Source organism: Tachysurus vachellii, chromosome 2 (genome assembly GCF_030014155.1).
Source record: "Tachysurus vachellii isolate PV-2020 chromosome 2, HZAU_Pvac_v1, whole genome shotgun sequence".
Taxonomy (NCBI): domain Eukaryota; kingdom Metazoa; phylum Chordata; class Actinopteri; order Siluriformes; family Bagridae; genus Tachysurus; species Tachysurus vachellii.
This window is the reverse complement of record NC_083461.1, coordinates 20895301-20915340: the sequence shown is the minus strand read 5'-3', so window position 1 is coordinate 20915340 and position 20040 is coordinate 20895301. Positions and strand designations below refer to the sequence as shown.

Below are 20040 nucleotides of genomic sequence, written 5' to 3'. Positions count from 1 at the left end.
TTGGTCTTCTCAGTGAGGTTGTGGTTGTTCCAGACCCTCTGGTTCAGTCTGGCCATAACTGCTGATGCTTTGGCAATCTGGCCGTTCACATCAGCATCAACAGAGAGTGAATTGGAGATGGTGGACCCAAGGTATGTAAAGTTCTCAACGACTTCCAAGTTGTACCCCTCAATGGCAATGGTAGGAGAGGAGTCTGCATCCTGCATCCTTACGTTAGTCTTCTTCAGACTGATGGTCAGTCTGAACTCCTTGCAGGCGTGGGAGAAGCAACATACCAGTTTCTGAGCTTTTCTGAGCTCTTCCAGGGTGGGTACTGTGTCTAGTTCCTCCATGACTGGCAGGTCTGGGATGGTGTCTAAAGCGGTGTCGGTGATGACGTTTTGGGTTGCATACAGCTCAAGATAGTGCTCAAGTGCTGCAGCTGTTTCCCCTGGTCTTTGATGACTTCGCCAGTCTTGGACTTAAATGTTTACTGTTCTCATGCCAGATATGTATGTATATTGGCGAATAAATTCTTATTCTGATTCTGATTCTGATGTATGTATGTATTTATCCAAGAGCACCTTAAAAACCACAACAAATTCCTTGTTGTCTGCGCACACTTGCCGAATAAAGCAGATTCTGATTCTGATTCTGATATTCCAGGATTTTTTTTTTTCAGAAGTGTTATTCCACGTGGAAATGGGAATTGAGAGGAAAAGGGAAAAAGAATTAAATATTAGTTTTTGTACTGGCTGTACATTGTTGAAGATGTTGAAGGTGAGTGAAGCTTTGTATGACTGAAGAGTGTTTTTACTTTAAACAGAGTGTATATATGCCATGCCATAAAAAGGAAAGTGGGACAAACACATACATTGTGTCCGAATAGTGAAGTTGCTAATTTGTGGTGTTTAGTACATCAATATTATGGGTGAAGGTAGGATCAGTGCTTTGGGTGGTAATGTGTGTGTGTGTGTGTGTGTGTGTGTGTGTGTGTGTTTGTTCTTTGATGTACATTAAGTGGTGCATGTTTGTGCTTGTGTCTAAGACTGTAATTTGGCATGTATTTATTCTTTAATATGATAAAGATCATCAGCAGAATTTTGTTTGTTTTGCACTTCACAGAGAGAGAGTGAGCGAGAGACAATGTGTGTGTATGAGGGGTGTGTCTGTACGCAGTGTGTGTCAGTGTCGAAGGTATATATAATGCCCTGAGAGTATCTTGGACTATTGGTTCAGAAGTTCCTAGTCTCTCCTCTTGGTAAGTGATTTACATTGTTTATTTTTCATTGTGTTTGTGTTCATAAAAGCTTTCATTTTTAAAATTCCTTAAAATTGTCATTTTAATTTTTAATCGCTAAGCCTATCATTCTGATTTATTTATCTGTTTATTTAACTTTCTTCAATAGTGGCCCTTTGTGGTAAATTTGTTCAAATCATTCAGATTCATAACCCAAAATAAAGGACAGCATAATTGAATAATAATCATAATTTAGGAAAAAAAGTATAGTGTAAATCAAAACTTTTCAGCTAAACTGGGTTTCATATAATTTATTCCACAAATGACACATTAAACATAATACATTATTATTACACACTTGAAAGTGAAAGAAAGAAAAAACAAAACAGAAACATTAAAGAAAGCAATAAATAAAATTTTAAAAAATGCCAGAAAGTCAGAAACAAAGAAAATATGATAAAAAAAGAAACAAACATATTGAAATATGAAAGAAAGAAGGAAAGAAAATAAGAAAGAAAGACAGACTAATAGATAGATAGATAGATAGATAGATAGATAGATAGATAGATAGATAGATAGATAGATAGATTACAAAGACAAAAAAGAGTGAAAGAACAAATGAAAAATCAAACAGTCAAACAAATGTGATAAAAAAAGAAAGAAACAAAAAGATTAAATAATCAACAGTGATAAATGAAAAGAAAAAGAAAGAAAGAAAGAAAGAAAGAAAGAAGGAAAGAAAGAAAGAAAGAAAGAAAGAAAGAAAGAAAGAAAGAAAGAAAGAAAGAAAGAAAGAAAGAACAATTTATTGAGACATTTTATTGTAGGATATCAGAGTTTGAATTCTGGAGGGAAAACATGCTTAGAGGACACGCACACACACCTACACACACTCCCACACACACACACACACATACATATACACACAAATACACCTGTATGTATCACTCAGGATGTTGTGGAAACAGTAAATGGTATTTACACCACCAACAGCGCCATACTGTAATTTTAAGATCAGGAGAATCAACAAATTCTAAAATGCACTTTATACTATATATACAAACAATAACAACAACAACAACAACAACAACAACAATAATAATAATAATAATAATAATAATAATAATGATAATAATAATAATAATAATAATAATAATAATAATAATAATAATAATAATAATATTTGTTCATTTCTCTTTTTATTTATATTTGAAAGAATGTTGCTCCTAATCAACAAAATCCTGCTGTCATTTTGCGTGACTTTTTCATCGTCACTGTAAACACTCGGCTGTTATATCTATCAGATCAGCAACCGACACAAAACGGCTGAGTTTACTGAAATGAAACGTGAAGTCAAAGAGCTGCATCAGAAACGTGACACATGGTATTCCATGGTATTCCATGGTATTCCAGCACACTCAAATTCAAATTTTATTTGTCACATACACACACAACATGCAGTGAAATGCTTTAGGTTTTCGCATATCCCAGGTTATTATGAGCCACCAACCATCTGGGGGCGGCATCTGAACTCTGATTAATCACCTGAAGGATCATTGTCCACTTCAGGGGAGACAGAAAAACAGACAGAAAGAAAGAAAGAAGCAATAGAGGACTTCATATGGTCTCTAATAAATCATGACACTGGAGACCTGACAGCAAGTGAGAGCTAATGGAGAGTTATGAGAAAACATACAGTGTCGTTTATTTTGGTGCAGTGGCGCCTATTGGTGCAGTGAGCCTGATGAACCGCATGAATATGTATTCGTGTGTACCAAATTGTTCAAAAGTTCATATTCCACCATAAAATACCAAGAAGAGGAAGATGAAAAGTAGTGATAAATACCACTGGTGTAATCTAAAGGGCATAAAGAGGCAATTTGTCACTTGTATAGTCTTTATCAAAGTGTTGAATCAGACTGTTTTGTAAACTGTGTTATTGTTTAAGCAGCTAATGACAAGGAGACATAAGAAACAAACACACACGCAACACACAGTTTAAAAAAAAAATAGTACTTTTTATCCATTTATAGTTACATTTAATGTTGAGGAATGTGAACAAGTTAGTTCCTGTTTTCACATGCATTAGAGCAGCTGTAAACAGACAAGATTTTTGGTCACTTGAAGTTAATATAATAAAACAAAGCAGAAAGAAAAACACAGCTTGTGACTACTGAGAAACTGCATGTCTATGTCCTAAAATTTTCATAAAACTTAAAATGACAGCTTTACCTCTGACACTGGAGACCAGGAATGTTGAAAACCCAGAAAACAATCTAAAGGTTTTGTACAATTTATATCAAACACTTTAATATTAAAAGCAACATACTACTACTACTACTACTACTACTACTACTACTACTAATAATAATAATAATAATAATAATAATAATAATAAATACATTTTTAATTGAATAAAGTAAGCAAGAAAGAAAGAAAGAAAGAAAGAAAGAAAGAAAGAAAGAAAGAAAGAAAGAAAGAGAAAGAAATAGAAGAAAATGTTTTATTTAAGAGTAAGAGCAGACTGGGTTTTTTATACAAGAGAACCATATATTTGTATCTCTACCTCTGCTACGTTCTTATTTCATTCAAGTTCACATGATGTTACTCCCAAAATGTGCAGGTATATAACTTCTCAGTGGAGGGATCATCAAACTTTTATTTCTATTTGTCTTTTTTAAGGCCGATGTGAAATTGAGTGAGCTCATGAAGAGCAAGGGTGAGCAGGGTGATCTGCAGGTGACAGAAGGATGGCAGGCTTACAACATGAGCCGCGACCCCGAGGTTGGCCACTGGGAATCTTCTCACGTCTCCTATCTGACCTTCAAGAGTCTCATTCAGCTCAGCCAGGGAATGGACTCTGGTAAGAAAAGAAGCAGAGATGAAATTTAAATATGTTTGGAAATCTGAAAATCTTGATTTAGAACAATCAAGCTGGCTAGAAGCAATTTATGGTCCTTTTTCATCACTGACAGTTCCGAGGGGAACTCGAAAATGCTTCAAATGAAATCGGATTTGAAGAGAACGTATGCTTTTAACGGTTAGATTTTTTTCAAGCAAATTTATTTCTGATAAGAGATATTTAAATTTTTCTTAGATCCAAATTGAAATCATTCCATTTCGAGATTAAAAAGCAAGTAGATTTGCACAAGAGTTATGAAAAACTTTGAGAATATTATTCGAGACAAGTATAAAAAAAAGCGTTTATGAATGAATATTTTGTCTGGAAGCATAGAAGGTGAGAGCTTGGTCATCTTGTGAGTTGGGGAGGTCGCTGACAAAGTCTACTGAGAGGTGACTCAAGAGGAGTCGTGGAACCAGAGTGGCTCCAGGAGCCCTGCGGGTAGCTGGCATGGGGTACAGGTTTGTGTGCAGACAGGGCATCGGTAGTTAGTGAAGTAGTTATCGTAGTAGCTTTGCATGTATCCTTGAATACTTTGAATGCCTTGGTGCCCTGAGTTTGTGGAGGAGTGAACCCATTTCAGATTTTTATGGTCGGTTAGAATTTCAGCCAGTGCTTTCCCTCCAGTCAGTGCCTCCACTCCCCCAGTGCTTCCTTGATAGAGAGTACTGTAGCTCCCAAATGTAAAACACAATAGTTGACCTAAGCTGGAGTGAGTTTCTGGGAGAAGAGTTTCCCCATGTCCCATGTCACTAGAAAAATACAGCGCCAACCTCCAAAAAAAGTTAGCAAAGCCAAGAAATCTTTGTTGAACTTTGATACTGGATGGAACTGGCTACTCTGCAGCAGCCCTCACTTTGCTGGGGTCCTCCACTCTCTTATGGTGTCAAGAAGAAGCCTGCTGCAGCTGGAGGAAGTTGAAGTTCTGATGAACCCTGCTGCTGGTGCTTCCTCTATGTAATCCTCCATGGCCTTAATCTCGGTTGGAGAGTGGATAAATCTGAATGGTGATGTATTCAGGAACAGAGCAATAGTGCAGTCCCATGGGCGATTATGGGAATTTTGGGAGTCGTGTTCTTTACTAAATAGTTCTAATAGGTTATGGTATTCTGCAGTATAATCATAGTCACTTAGTGGTCTCAGGGTAGACATTGTTTCATTAGTCTGCATTGGAGCACAATATTACAAATTAAAATGTAAAACAACATTTTAGAAGCTGCTGAATAATGAGCATGAAAGCCATTTTGTTCAGTTACAAGCATATTAGAGGTTTTTTTTAATAAAGATCACACGTATCCACAGTCTTATCAGCAGGATGCTTAAGCATCACCATTAAGATGAAGATTAGATATACTGAAGTTTTTTGGGTTTTTTAAGTAAATCAACCTAAAGAGGCATTGTGGGTAAATGTAATGAATAAGGCATAATTGTTAAAAGAGGTGGAGGAAAAAATTGAGAAATTCACTTTTTTCAGAAGTAACACAAAGCGAGCAGGTTTGTCTGGTTTCTATAATCAGGAATGTGAGTGTTGGTGGATCCAGAAAAAAAACAACCCCAACCCCAAGGCCTCAGATTACAGCTCCTTGTCCTAAACTACACTGCAGTACACTTCTTCCATCTCCTTTTTATATTGTCCTTGATCACCTCCCATTATGTTCTCAGGGGTGGTGATGTTGGATAGAGAAGAGCCATCACTCTCCAGCATCATGGAGAAAATCGTGGATGAGTTGGTTGAGAAGAAGGAGATTAGACCTGATGACCGTGATGGAGTATTTAAAGCTTTAACACAGAGCCAGAGGTAATGACTACGCTGAAACAAAATAGGTGATAAAGATTTCATAAATATTTATTTTTTCTTATATTTTAATTCTATTCTATTTTTATTATATTTGATGGGGTTTTTTTTTGTTTTAACAAAAATGTAAGTATCCTGAATTAGGTTTTTATATTGCTCAGTAAATTAGAGTAAGAAAGGTAAGAAAATCTGAATTATTTACATACAGTTCCATTATCTTTAAAGAAAAACATCCTGCAATGTCAGGGTGTGGTTTTCTTTTGCGTGTTGGGAATATTTGAGTGTTCAAAACACTCACCTGAGGAATTCTACCACTAAATTACTGAAACTAGTAAAAGTAAATCTAGTTCCAAGACTGATTTAAACTCCAATTTTGGTCCAATACAAGTTAAATTCATATATATATATATATATATATATATATATATATATATATATATATATATATATATATATATATAGGAAATTATTTAGGCTAAAATTATTTTAGCCGTTTAGGAAATTATTCATGAGAGAATTGAATGAAAAGTCTGAATATATTGAATGAATCCTGACGTCATCAAGACGCACCCGATAGTTTGTACTTTAGGCAGAATGACTGAGTCAGCGATAAACTTATTCGCTGCTAATTAGATGGGTTAATATGGGTTTGTAATAGCAGATTTGGTTGTAAATTGTAAATAATTTTATTGTTATAAACTTTCAAATTACACTAGGTCATCTCACTGTATCCAAAAGACAGATATCTGCAGGTTTAAAGAAATTTAACAAAGTCACCAGTTTTGCGTGTCTTTTCCAATACTTCAGGCATATTGTCAATTCAGCAGCAATATCTGTCTTTTGGATACAGTGAGATGGCCTAGTGTAATTTGAAAGTTTATAACAATAAAATTATTTACAATTTACAACCAAATCTGCTATTACAAACCCATATTAACCCACCTACCTAGCACCAGACAATAGGCAGACAGTAGTGTAGTGGACACCAAAAGAGATCCAAATTAGTGATCTTGATCCGTGTCTGTTAGATATGCAAATAGGGGTACTTAAGTAAAGTTGGCCGCATATTCACAGATTCGAGTTTCCCGAGTCAATAACTCCTGAACTAAAGGGTGTTACTACACAAATAACACCTCTTTTATAGTAGTAATGTAGAGAGGCAGTTACAACCCAATTTTCCTCAAAATCGGCTTTCCTCCCAGGTGGACAAAATACATAAGTCTCTATGTGCGAACACCTGAGACAGATTCCAAGGGACCGTCTGCGAAGTGCATATATACAAGCACCATTAATTAAAGTAGAAAATATAATATATATATATATATATATATATATATATATATATATATATATATATATATATATATACGTATCGACGCGTAACTTGTCCCACAGCTTTTGTCCTAGACCCATGAATGAGGTGTCAAATTGACCGGCTCATTGAGGAGAGGTGTGCTATGACTTTTATAAGCGATCTGAGTACCGGTACTTCCGGTACCGGGTCTCAAAGTGGCCTTTTTTCCCCCATAGACTCCCATTATAAACTTTGTAGGTTTATAACTCGGCAAGCTTTCGAACTATCTACACCAAACTCGGCCAGTGACATATCAAAACACTCAGAACAATGAGGGGAACTTCCTCACATGTATTTTGATGATGTCACGTGATGGCACGTGTAGCCCCACCCCCAAAATAAGCAAAATCAAAAAGTTAGCACAACATTCATTCATTCATTCATTCATCTTCTACCACTTATCTGAACTACCTCGGGTCACGGGGAGCCTGTGCCTATCTCAGGCGTCATTGGGCATCAAGGCAGGATACACCCTGGACGGAGTGCCAACCCATCGCAGGGCACACACACACTCTCATTCACTCACGAAATCACAAACTACGGACAATTTTCCAGAGATGCCAATCAACCTACCATGCATGTCTTTGGACCGGGGGAGGAAACCGGAGTACCCGGAGGAAACCCCCGAGGCACGGGGAAAACATTTAGCACAACATGGACATGTCATATATCAAAACACTCAGCCCAATGAGGGGAACTTGCCACGTGCAAGCACCATTCACATTTTCTTCAGGAAATGTACGTTCTAGTTGTAGTTCAAATTCTGTTTCTAGTTAATGGTGCTTGCAAAGCACATTCTTATTCTCTTGCATACTTATTATTATTATTCTTCCGGTTCAAATTTTGGCGCGTAACTTGTCCCGCAGCTTTTCTCCTAGACCATGGGTCACTAACAGGCAGACCGCGGTCCGGGTCCAGACCCAGAAGCTGTCCAATCCGGACCCAGACCTACAGCCAAAACAAAAGGTTATGATTTAAAACTCGACGGGGCGCTTCTATTTTACCGGTGCAGCTTTTGCGATATTTACGGTAAAGGTAGTGGAAATGCACAGACCAATTGCATGCGAGTTTAGCCATCCCACGTGATACCACTCAGCCAATCAAGTCTGTCCATTCCTGAAGTAAATACTGCGACTCAACAGTGCAAGACAGATGAGAGAGAATTAGAGTAAAGTTACACATGAAAGAAAGATAGCGATACATGTAGAAAACAAAGGGAGAGAAACAGACGAGTGAGACGGAGAAAGGGAGAGAAACAGACGAATGAGAAGGAGAAAGGGAGAATAAAGAACAAATGGCGCTCTCCAAAAAAAAGAAAAGTGGACAGCGAAAACATTTAATCCAGAATATACAGACTCATTTATGTTCACACTTCCCACTAAACCAGTGTGTCTCATATGTACAGAAACTGTGGCACTTATTAAAAGTGACAATGTGAAACACCATTATGAGACAAAACATAAAGGTTTTAAACAAACATATCCACTCAAATCTGAAGACAGCGTCCCTGAGACAGCTTTCCCAGGTCCGAGGGAAGTAGCCCTATACCTCCTGACCATGTTTGGCTCTACATACAACTGCGAGGCAGCTTTCTCTACAATGAACATAATCAAAACTAAATATGGTTCCAGGGTCACTAATGAGCACCTCCACATGTGTATGACAATGGCCCTGACTCCATTCAAGCCCAGGTTTAACCCTAACCCAAGCCAAGCTAGAGCTCAGTTCTCTCACTGAGATATAAAAGGGAAAGTTAAGCACTTTATTTAAACATACACAATTTTCATATTTTATTTATTTTCTCTTATTTTGAAATGTAGCCCTACTTGTATTTATTTAATGAGAGAACATTATACATATCTACAATCATACATATGTTCAGTTCTATGTTACATGACAATAAATATAAAATTTTTGAATTGTACTGAATTTATTTGATTTGACAGTCAGGTATTGATTGCTTGCAGATGTTGATACAACTACTAGGCTACTTAAATATATATCACACTAACTAGTTAGACATTATGATCTTCCAGACCTTCGCTTCAAGAAATTTTCTCTTACTGGACCTCTTTAAATTTTAGTTGAATACCTCTGTCCTAGACCCATGAATGAGGTGTCAAATCGACCGGCTCGTTGAGGACAGGTGTGCTATGACTTTTATAAGCGATCGGACCAACGATGTTCGCATAGCAGACAAAAAAGCAGCCAAAGAAGTCCCATAGAAATGAATGGGAAATTCCTAAAATTCCTTTTCACACACACAGCGTTCGCAGAGCTCAGGCACCGCTTCTCTCCTGTGTTCTCCTGACTGTAGATGTAAAGAAGACTCTCAATACATGTAACTATCAACTCCACACTATCAATCCAATGATTCCAAAAGTATTGGCCCCCAGCCCGATGAGGGGAACTGACGTCACGTGTAGTCCCGCCCCAAAATAAGCGAAATCAAAAAGTTAGCACAACATGGAGATGTCATATATCAAAACACTCAGGCCGATGAGGGGAACTGCCTCACGCCTGTTTTGGTCACGTCACGTGACGTAACGTGTAGCCCCACCCCCAAAATTAGCGAAATCAAAAAGTTAGCACAACATGCACATGTCATATATCAAAACACTCAGCCCGATGACGGGAACTGACGTCACGTGTAGCCCCGCCCCCAAAATATGCGAAATCAAAAAGATAGCACAACATGGACATGTCATATATCAAAACATTCAGCATGATGAGGGGAACTTGCCATGTGCAAGCACCATTCACATTTTCTTCAGGAAATGTATGTTCTAGTTGTAGTATCTATTGCACTGAGCATCACAGTGACTATCAGACTTTAATATTAGGACCTGGTTGTTTTGAGTTGGACAATATGAATACATGTTTTTCTCCCTTTTTTAATTAAAGAGTTTTAATATTAGAATTCTTATGCGGAATGACTATTGTGATTGAAATGCTTTGTGTTTGTGTAAAAAGAAAGAAATTTGTTTAGCTATATTTGCAGAAAAATATTAACATATCTTTCTTGGTAAAAAACTAATTCTATAGAGTGATTTCTTCCTTTTCAAAATCCACTGTTAAAAGGAAAGCACTAGATATTTCCATTGTTTTTTACTTAATGTAAAGATGAGGCAGAATCCACAGGAGCAAAATCCATTTGCAGAGATTTGTTTATTTTTTTATTTAGAAAATGCAGTATATACAACACGGAAGGCAGAGACAAAACCAGAAGAAAGGCAATAATCCAAATAATTATAGAATCACACTGTGGAGCAAATAAATTTAAATCACAAACACAAATAATCAGAAACAGAAAAATGTTCATAATTTTAATAGTTTAGCTATTTTTTTATTTGTTTCAGATGTCCTGTTCCTGAAAAGTAGGATGTCAATTATGTTAAAAAACAGTCCTAGACCACTGACCTCTGACCTTCTCTCTCTCTCTCTCTCTCTCTCTCTCTCTCTCTCTCTCTCTCTCTCTCTCTCTTACTCCCCCCACCCCCAGAGAGTCAATGGAGACACAGGCTCTGATGCAGAAAACATTCATATTTGCAGAAAAGGTACAAAGGAGTTTTTAATTTAATACCTATTTAATATTATTTTCTTGATATTGATCAATTTGGTCCTTTATCCCATTATTCTGTCTGTTGTTCTTTTACAGTAATTCTGTCAATAAAAACCTGTTTATGTCAGTTACTTTGCTGACATAAAAATGATAAAAAATCTTATTTGATCTAATACTTAGTTACTGTTTGATTGCAGCATGTAATGTGATTTTCTGTTGCTGTATTTTACAGAATGATGCATCTGAAGGTCTGGAAGCCTCCATGGTGTTTGTGAGTGAGTGACTGTGGATTATATTCATTTAATAAAACTTTAAAATGCAAAGTAAGCAATTATTCCTGTGTGTGATTTTTTGTTGAAGGTGAAGTTAATCAATTAGAAAGACACAAGGCGTATATATGTATGTGTATGTGTGTTTCAGGAGCTCTAGGCTTTCTGGAGAAGCCAACTGTGGCATTTGTTCGCCTGAAGGAAGCGCAAGTTTTTGAGATGTCGCTGGAGGCTTCAGCTCCTGTTCGCTTCATCTTTGTGCTGATTGGATCAACTATAATCAACATGGACTATCATGAGACTGGTCGAGCAATGAGCGCACTTCTGTCAGATAAAGTAAGAATGATTCCTAATGCTTTTACAATTCCCCAAATTTCTTCTGTGATCATCTATCTATTTCTTCAGTACCAATTATATGTAGAGAAATAAACACACTAAAGCATACATCACAATAGTGTATTCACAGATCACACATTGAATAATAATAGCTGCTTGATTGAGACAAGGCTTGTATAATTTTGATGAAGATAATTTTTTCTTGATGCATATTCATAGCTCAGCTGCTACCTTGTACTGCTATTGATTTTTAATTTATCTCACACATCCACACTCTTAGGTGTTTAACCAGGCAGTGTTAAAAGCCCAGACCGTTAAAGAGGTGAATGATGCAATGATGGACTTCCTGGATTTCAGCATGGTGATTCCACCAACAGAGATTCAGGATGAAACCATGCTTGCGACCATCATTGGCTTCCAGAAGAGGCTTCTGCAGGAGAGACTTCACCCCTCTGAGCCTCCTCAGCACCACTTCGACCCCAAAGCAGATAGATGTACTGAAAAGTTAATGAGCGATATTTACATGAAAATTGAAATTTTCATTATTTAGTTACTAAGCCACATAGAGATTCTAAATGAAAATTATTTTATTATGTTTTAAATAAACATGTAATAATAATATATTGATCATGAAAACTCTTTCTTCACATAGCATCTGTTTCCAAAGTGCCTCCACTGGAGGATCTGCTGGTGCGCACCGGAATACCATTTGGAGGATTGATCAAAGATTTAAGAAGACGCTACAAACACTACAAGAGTGACATCACTGATGCAATGAATCCTCAAGTCCTTGCTGCTGTAATCTTCATTTACTTTGCCGCCCTTTCTCCTGCTGTCACCTTTGGCGGTCTCTTAGGTGAGCATGATTGTGTGTTGTGTGTCCAGTATGACAATGGTTTTGTGCCTTGGGAAATCTAATAAAGAAGAATGAATGTTGTCCAGACAAATGTTGTTTTATTTTTTATTTAAAAAAGGTATATAAATATATTTTTTGCCTCACCACCTGCCACAGCTGATAAAGTGGATAACATGATTGGAGTATCAGAGCTCTTGCTGTCTACAGCAGTGCAAGGTGTCATTTTCTGCCTGCTCGCAGCCCAGCCAGTTCTTGTAATTGGCTTCTCAGGACCGCTGTTGGTCTTTGAAGAGGCTTTCTATAAGGTAATTTACAAATTTTAAATAAGGCAGAGAGGAGTGCCATAGATCGTAGACAGTTTTTGAATGCAGATTTTTTAACATGTTTTCCATAGTTCTGTAAGTCTCAGGACATTGAGTACATCGTAGGTAGAGTGTGGATCGGTGTGTGGCTCATCGTCATTGTAGTGATGATTGTGGCAATCGAGGGCAGCTTCCTGGTGCGCTTTATCTCCCGCTTCACCCAAGAGATCTTCTCCCTCCTCATCTCCTTCATCTTCATTTATGAGACCTTCTCCAAACTCAGCAGTGTACAACACACTATATACATATACACACACACCACACACATTAATTACATTTTTTAAGTTATGTCACTTAAATTATTACCTAAGTGATATTTTCTTTAACTGTAATGTGTATGTATCTTCTGATTTGTTATATATATATAATGTTATTATCTAGTAACATTGTAGCAATATACTGTATTTAAAAATTATACAAGAATTATTTATTTATTTATTTATTTATTTATTTATTTATTTATTTATTTATACGGTTGCTGTTCCATAACCGTAGATTTTCAAAGCCCATCCTCTTAATCTCAACTATGAGCACTTAAATGCCTCAGTGGAAGATCCTTGGCACCCCATCATCACCCATCACACGACCGTAGATTATGCTACAGGCAACACCACCACAGTCACCACCATCAATTACCGTGCCTACCCCAACACAGCACTACTCTCCATGTGCTTGATGTTTGGCTGCTTCTCTATCGCTTACTTCCTGCGCATTTTCAAGAACGGGTACTTCCTGCATGGAAAGGTTAAGCCCTTGTTCAGGTTTTGCTGTTTAAAAAAGCCATTTATTAATATAAGGGGTGGGCTTTTTTTTTTTGACTTTTTTTTTGTACTTTCAGATCCGTCGTTTGATGGGTGACTTTGGTGTCCCCATCGCTATTTTCCTCATGGTTTTTGTGGATATCAACATTAATGACACCTACACACAAGTACGTTTTCATCCATCAAATAGATTCATTCTTATTGGTTAATTTTCTACAAGACAGCTTTGACAGTAAGGCAGCTGCAAATCACAGGTTTATATTAATGTGCTTATTCTAATAAAATATTGTTTCTATAGAAGCTGCTTGATATGATCCAGATATAGTGAAACTGATACTTTAACTTTAGTATTAGTAGAGTTTTCAGGACAGGAGTTTGCCCTTGTGAACTTGTGATCTTGATGATTTGTAGAAACTGGTGGTGCCTAAGGGCCTGGAGGTGTCTAACCCTGCCATGAGAGGCTGGCTCATTAACCCCATGGGTGAGCACAAGCCCTTTCCCACCTGGATGATGTTCGCTGGTATTGTGCCTGCGATTCTGGTCTTCATCCTCATCTTTCTTGAAACCCAGATCACAACGTAAGACCCAATTTTCTATATTGGGTCTTCATTTACTAATCCCAAATTTCAAAGTCAGAAAAGTGAAAATAAAAGAATTTAGAGATCAGTAGTTTAGAGTTTAGAGACCATTTTCAGTATATAATTAAACAACAATGTAATGTTAAATTATTATTTTAAGAAACTCTTATTCTGAGATTAGAAAATCTCGAAAGTTCTAGGCATTTTTTGTTTAAAAAACAAAATCCTTGTTAGACCCTTTTAGTAAATTAGCTTGACAGTCTGATAAGAGTGCTTTATTCACTTTCCCACCTCTGAATTCATTCTTATTGATTTCTGTAGGTTAATTGTAAGTAAACCTGAGAGGAAGATGGTGAAAGGTTCAGGTTTCCATCTGGACCTTCTGGTTTTGGTGTGTATGGGAGGTTTTGGTGCTTTCTTTGGAATGCCATGGCTCAGCGCTGCCACAGTTCGCTCTGTAACGCACGCCAATGCTCTGACTGTCATGAGCAAAGGACCTAAACCAGCGATTGAGAAGGTTCTGGAACAGAGGATTAGTGGTGTATTGGTGGCCCTGCTTGTAGGTAGGTTAATCTTTTCTTCTATATTCCTTAGTACAATATTTTGAGTGGAATCTCTCAGTGAAATTGTGGGGGAATCCTGAGAGAAACTTGGGAATCCTCAATGGAAAATTGGAGAAACTTTGGGGTATCCTTTTGGATCTCAGTGGAATACTGGAGGACCCCCTTGAAGAAATCATTGGAGATCCCACTGAATGCCTTGGGGAAAACTTAGGTGAATCGAGTGGCAAATCCTATAGTAATTGCTGATATGAATGTAGAGTAACCTTGAGAGGAATATCTCTTTGGGGAATGATGGGGGAATTTTGTAGGTAAACTGCTGGAATTATTTGGGACACTTCAGGGACACCATTGCAAGAATTGTAAGAAATCTTGTGGGAATCGAATCTTAGGGGATCCCTTGGGAGAAGCTTAAAGGAATTCTCTGGGTTTATGTCTTAGAGAAAATCCCTTGAAGCAAACTTTCTTCAATCTTTGGGGAATCCCTTGGGGGACTCTTAGGGGAATCACTTGGTGGAGATAGATAGATCTGTGCAGGAATCTTAGGAAACTCCTTGAGGGAATCCCTTTCTGGATTCTTTGTGGATCTCTTGGTTACATCCCTTGGTTATATGTCTTATATGCCTGAACAAACAGGGAGTTAAGGAAAATGGGCATTGAGTACTTCCTCAATTTTATCTTTCATTAGTTACTTAATTAGGTATGTAATTAACAAATTTAATCCTGTCCCTCTTTTCAATTTTTGCAAGGCCTGTCTATCTTCATGGAGCCCATTCTGAAGATGATTCCCATTGCAGCTTTGTTTGGAATTTTTCTCTACATGGGAGTCACATCTCTAAGTGGCATTCAGCTGTGGGATCGCATGCTGCTCCTCCTTATACCAAAGAAGTACCACCCCAATGAACCATATGCTCAAAGAGTATGTTTTAATGATAAATAATCTCTAGAAATCTAAATATTATTGTAAAGTCAGTATGATTGTCTATATCAGTTTTACTTGCTAGAAGTTTAACATTTAGCAAACCACTGGCAAGTTTTGTTGAAAGAATGTTGTTTCTTTTGTCTTTGGGTATTAATCCCCATGATGCTTTAGGTGAAAATGAGCAGAATGCATATGTTCACGGGCATCCAGATTGTGTGCCTTACAATGCTGTGGTTAGTGAAGTCAAGCCCGGTGTCACTCGCCCTGCCCTTCATCCTTATTTTAACCATCCCACTGCGTGTGTATCTCAGCCGCCGTGTCTTCACCAAGCTCGAGATGAAATGTGTAAGTCAAAATTACATTACTAGCTAACAAAGGACATATAGTATTTCCTATAGACTCATATTATGATGTAGGCAATAATCAAATCAATTCAAGTAAAGAGGCTTTTATTGTTATTTCAACCATGCTGGTGTAGTACACAATGAAAAGAAAAAATGTTACATTATAAAACACAGCTCATATAAAAAAATATATAATGGGGGGGGGGGGGGGGGGGGGTTTGGTGGTGGTGTCTCTCCAGTCTCTGGGAATTAAGAAGTGTGACAGCTTGGAGGAAGGAACACAGTCTGGAATTCCTCAGGATGTTCTCTATAGTCCACATGTAGAATGTGGTCAGGATGGGGATGAGAGGTTTGTTCAGCCTCTGCACTAAGCAGAAATGTTGCTTGGCCATTGAAGTAATGGGGCTGGTGTTTCCTTTTTTTATGGAAGTCATGACATTGTGAAGAAACATGTAGTTTCTAGGGCTATTGTTATTGTTAGCTATTGCACCTTTTCTCAGTATGTTGTCTCACCATTCTTGTTGATGAAACCCATTCACGCATTCTCCTGTCACCTTTATATTAATGAAATTTGCATTGCAAATTTGAAGCATTTGAAGCAGTGTATCAATGTTGGAGATGCTGTGCCCAATCTGGACTGACAGGTCTCCCAGTCAGGAAGTCCAAGATCCAGTTGGAGAATAAGGTGTACTCAGCATCTCTGAGACCCCTTGTCCACCAAGTTGGTGTGGGTGGAGTACACCCACAACTCCATATCCTCTTCTTGGCCACAGGCATGTCTCAGTTTCAAGCCGCTTATGGCTACCGCCCCTTTCTCGTCTCAAGAATTCAGGCTTCTGTAACCTCCGCTCTTGCCCTAGTCAAGCATTGTCGTCGCACCTGGAGAGAGCCTGTAAGATGCTTCTAAGAACTCTCAGAACTATACCCATTGGGCCTACAACAAGCATTGCCCTATGCCTAGTTACCATGTCGGCCAAAAGGTATGGCTTTCCACCAAGGACCGCAAACTCACTCCTCGATTTGTTGGACCATTTCCCGTCTCCAAGATACTCAACCGAGTAGACGTCTGTCTTAAGCTCCCTAGATTCTTACGCTCTTACGCACGCTTTATAAATGAGACCCCAGGACTGTTGTTCGGCACATAAGATGCGAAGAACTGTCTCCCCATCTTGATTACAGCACTCGACCTGACCATTGTTCTGACTCACACCCATCATCACAAAGTGCTTAAAATGGCTCTTCATAGGATATATGAAGACCCTGCTGCAACCTTCACTGGACCCCGCTCTAAGGACGATGCTAATGCCCATTCTGGCCCTTACCCAACTGGACATATAAGACACATGTACTGCTGTTCAACAAAATCACTCCTTAGCTGAGGATGCTGAGCTTATTCAGCGTCTTAAACTTTCGCCCACAAATTAATTCTGTGATTTTATCAAGGTGTTAACGATCAGTCTAATTGCTAGAAACATATAAATCCTCCGGTGACCCGGGTATGTAATGCTTCATGATGGCACTGCTGGCTCCTCACCCCATTTTTAAACACGCAGAGCGCAGAGGAAACTCATTATAACGCGCAGTGATTTGCATTGACTATTTATGGTCAAAAATGGGCGTGTACAGGGCGGGATTTGAGGCTGGTTCACGTACACACATCTGTGGGTGATCTGTGATTTATAAAAGGGAACATTGCTTACAGGTGTGCGTATGCACGGTTTTATAAATCGGAATTTTTTTTTGGCGTACGCCGTTTTTGGCTTTTGGGCGTACATAAACTTTTAGTAGGGATCCTACGCACAGTTTTATAAATGAGACCCCTTGTCCACCAAGTTGGTGTGGGTGGAGTACACCCACAACTCCATATCCTCTTCTTGGCCACAGGCATGTCTCAGTTTCAAGCCGCTTATGGCTACCGCCCCTTTCTCGTCTCAAGAATTCAGGCTTCTGTAACCTCCGCTCTTGCCCTAGTCAAGCATTGTCGTCGCACCTGGAGAGAGCCTGTAAGATGCTTCTAAGAACTCTCAGAACTATACCCATTGGGCCTACAACAAGCATTGCCCTATGCCTAGTTACCATGTCGGCCAAAAGGTATGGCTTTCCACCAAGGACCGCAAACTCACTCCTCGATTTGTTGGACCATTTCCCGTCTCCAAGATACTCAACCGAGTAGACGTCTGTCTTAAGCTCCCTAGATTCTTACGTATCCATCCTAACTTCCATGTGACCTGCCTCAAACCTGTTCAGGCCTGTTCCAAGTGTAGAAATAGCTCAGCTGGAAGGGAGGCATCACTGTCACAGGCAAGTGTAATTAGTAATTAGTGATAGTTATGGATGCCTGGCCACATGCACCGGGTGTCCCTGCTGTCCTTGAAGTGGCTGTGGATTCTCTGGGCATGTGCACACTTTGCCTCTCTGATGGCCCAGGATATTTGGGCCCTTGCTGTTCTTAGGGCCACCTTGTTACTTGCTCTGAAGTTGGAGTCTCTGGTCTTTAGCAGTGCACACAGTCCATGCAGTCCATGCCATTTGATTGGATCATGTGGTGATGACCTTGGTGACAATCAGGCACTTGCCAATCAGCTGGTTACTGATGTCATTTATTCCCCACATTGTTAGAATCAAAATCAGTTGCAGCCTCCATGAAAATTTGCTAGAATTAGCATAACAGAGATGTGGTCTAAGTAGCAGAGCTTGGGGTAGGTCCATGCATGGTATCCACCAGGAATCGTAACAAGATCCAGCATGTTTGCCCCTCTATTTGGAAAGCATGCTGATGTTATTTGAAATGCGCATGGTTGAAATCTCCTGTGACAAAAAAAACAATCTGTCAAGGTGATCATTTGCAGTTCGCTAAAAGCCCCAGAGACTTCCCAAAGTGGCTCCTTAGCATTGGCACTTAGGGAATATACAACCCATCTATGAAAACAGGGAGTGAATTCCTGTGGTAAATAAAGTGGCCAGCAACCAACCTAACCAGAATGCAGAATTCAACAGAAACATTGTAATTTACTAATGATAAATATTTTAAATTTATAAAATTATTCTTTAATAAATTTTGGAAATTTGGCAATCCAGTTATATAAATATAAAATCTTACTGTTCTGTGTGGCATGCTGTATATTACCTTTTAAATGGGTTACATAAAGTTTTTAAAGTGTATTAATTCTTCTTGTTTCGTCTGTCAGCTGGATGCTGATGATGCCAAAGTGACATTTGAAGAGGAGCCCGGAGTGGACGTGTACTCAGAGACTCAGATGCCATTGTAAAATAAAGTTATTTTCAGTACCAGTATTGAAAAGTATTGACTTGTGATTTTTCTTTGCCACTTCATGTGTAAATTTAAATATTAAATAACTTCAAATACAGTACATTAGAGAGGAAATCTGACCTTATGTGTCAATTGCAAAACAACACTACAGACATATGGGGTAAAGGTTTTGGAGTCATTGTTAACCAGCTATATGATGTAATTTATTGTAAAATACTCTATTTAAGTGCAAAATGCACTTACAAACATATCATGTAGACATGTGCCGTATCATGACATACCAAATATAGATCATTATGCTGAAAAATGAGACCCTTTGAAGCAAAAAAAAAAAAAAAAAGATTTTATTTTGTTGTATTAAACCAGCTTAATTTTTTTTTTATCAATTTAGTATCTTTTTCTGAAAGAGATTCAGTTTTCTGAATATATTTTATATCATTCTTTATTTTCTATTTTATTCATATTTTTTTATTTGGTCTAAAAGTAAATACAGCCCATATTCAAGGAAACATTGAAGCCAGAGCCTTAATCATATAGAAATTACTTTGCAATTTGTAACCTGTGCACAACATATGAAATATGTGTGGAACATAACATACAAAATTTCATGTGAATCGTGACTATTTGTGTGACTTTTCTGTAAGGGACCTTATAGAGAAAATGTTAGTTATACGAAATCACCTGGGGACCACCATTGTTCAAAGACCAATCATTTATGAGCATTGTTACCAACAACCAATCACTGATCAGCATTGTTCCCAACAACCAATCACTGAACAGCACAGTTCCCTACAGCCAATCACTGATCACCATTGTTCCTAAAATACAAATCACTGATCAGTATTGTCCACAATGCCTAATTTTGCTGATGCACTTTTATATTACAGTAATTAAGTGTAAGTGATTCAATTTAATTGAATTAATTAAACACCTTTTACGCTCGCATTGA

General features: G+C 38.1%; 1 protein-coding gene across 1 annotated transcript; it reads left to right on the top strand.

The window, feature by feature from the left end:
- The first annotated feature begins 1103 nt into the window (after nt 1-1103).
- slc4a1b (solute carrier family 4 member 1b (Diego blood group)) lies at nt 1104-19121 on the top strand. The gene is made up of 17 exons (XM_060863508.1): nt 1104-1240; nt 3902-4082; nt 5784-5919; nt 10773-10827; nt 11065-11107; nt 11253-11437; nt 11718-11931; nt 12090-12293; nt 12450-12598; nt 12688-12882; nt 13151-13399; nt 13494-13583; nt 13828-13994; nt 14316-14557; nt 15304-15473; nt 15648-15821; nt 19009-19121. The coding sequence occupies exons 2-17, from the start codon at nt 3926-3928 to the stop codon at nt 19087-19089; spliced, it is 2511 nt and encodes an 836-aa protein (XP_060719491.1). The 5' UTR covers nt 1104-1240; nt 3902-3925; the 3' UTR covers nt 19090-19121.
- The last annotated feature ends 919 nt before the right edge of the window (nt 19122-20040 follow it).

Bases quoted from the DNA above. Each gene is read 5' to 3' on its own strand.
- slc4a1b (XM_060863508.1), top strand. From the start codon at position 3,926: ATGAAGAGCAAGGGTGAGCAGGGTGATCTGCAGGTGACAGAAGGATGG. The intron at 12,883-13,150 runs GTACAACACACT...CCATAACCGTAG, and splicing joins CCTTCTCCAAACTCAGCAGT to ATTTTCAAAGCCCATCCTCT. The intron at 15,474-15,647 runs GTATGTTTTAAT...ATGATGCTTTAG, and splicing joins ATGAACCATATGCTCAAAGA to GTGAAAATGAGCAGAATGCA.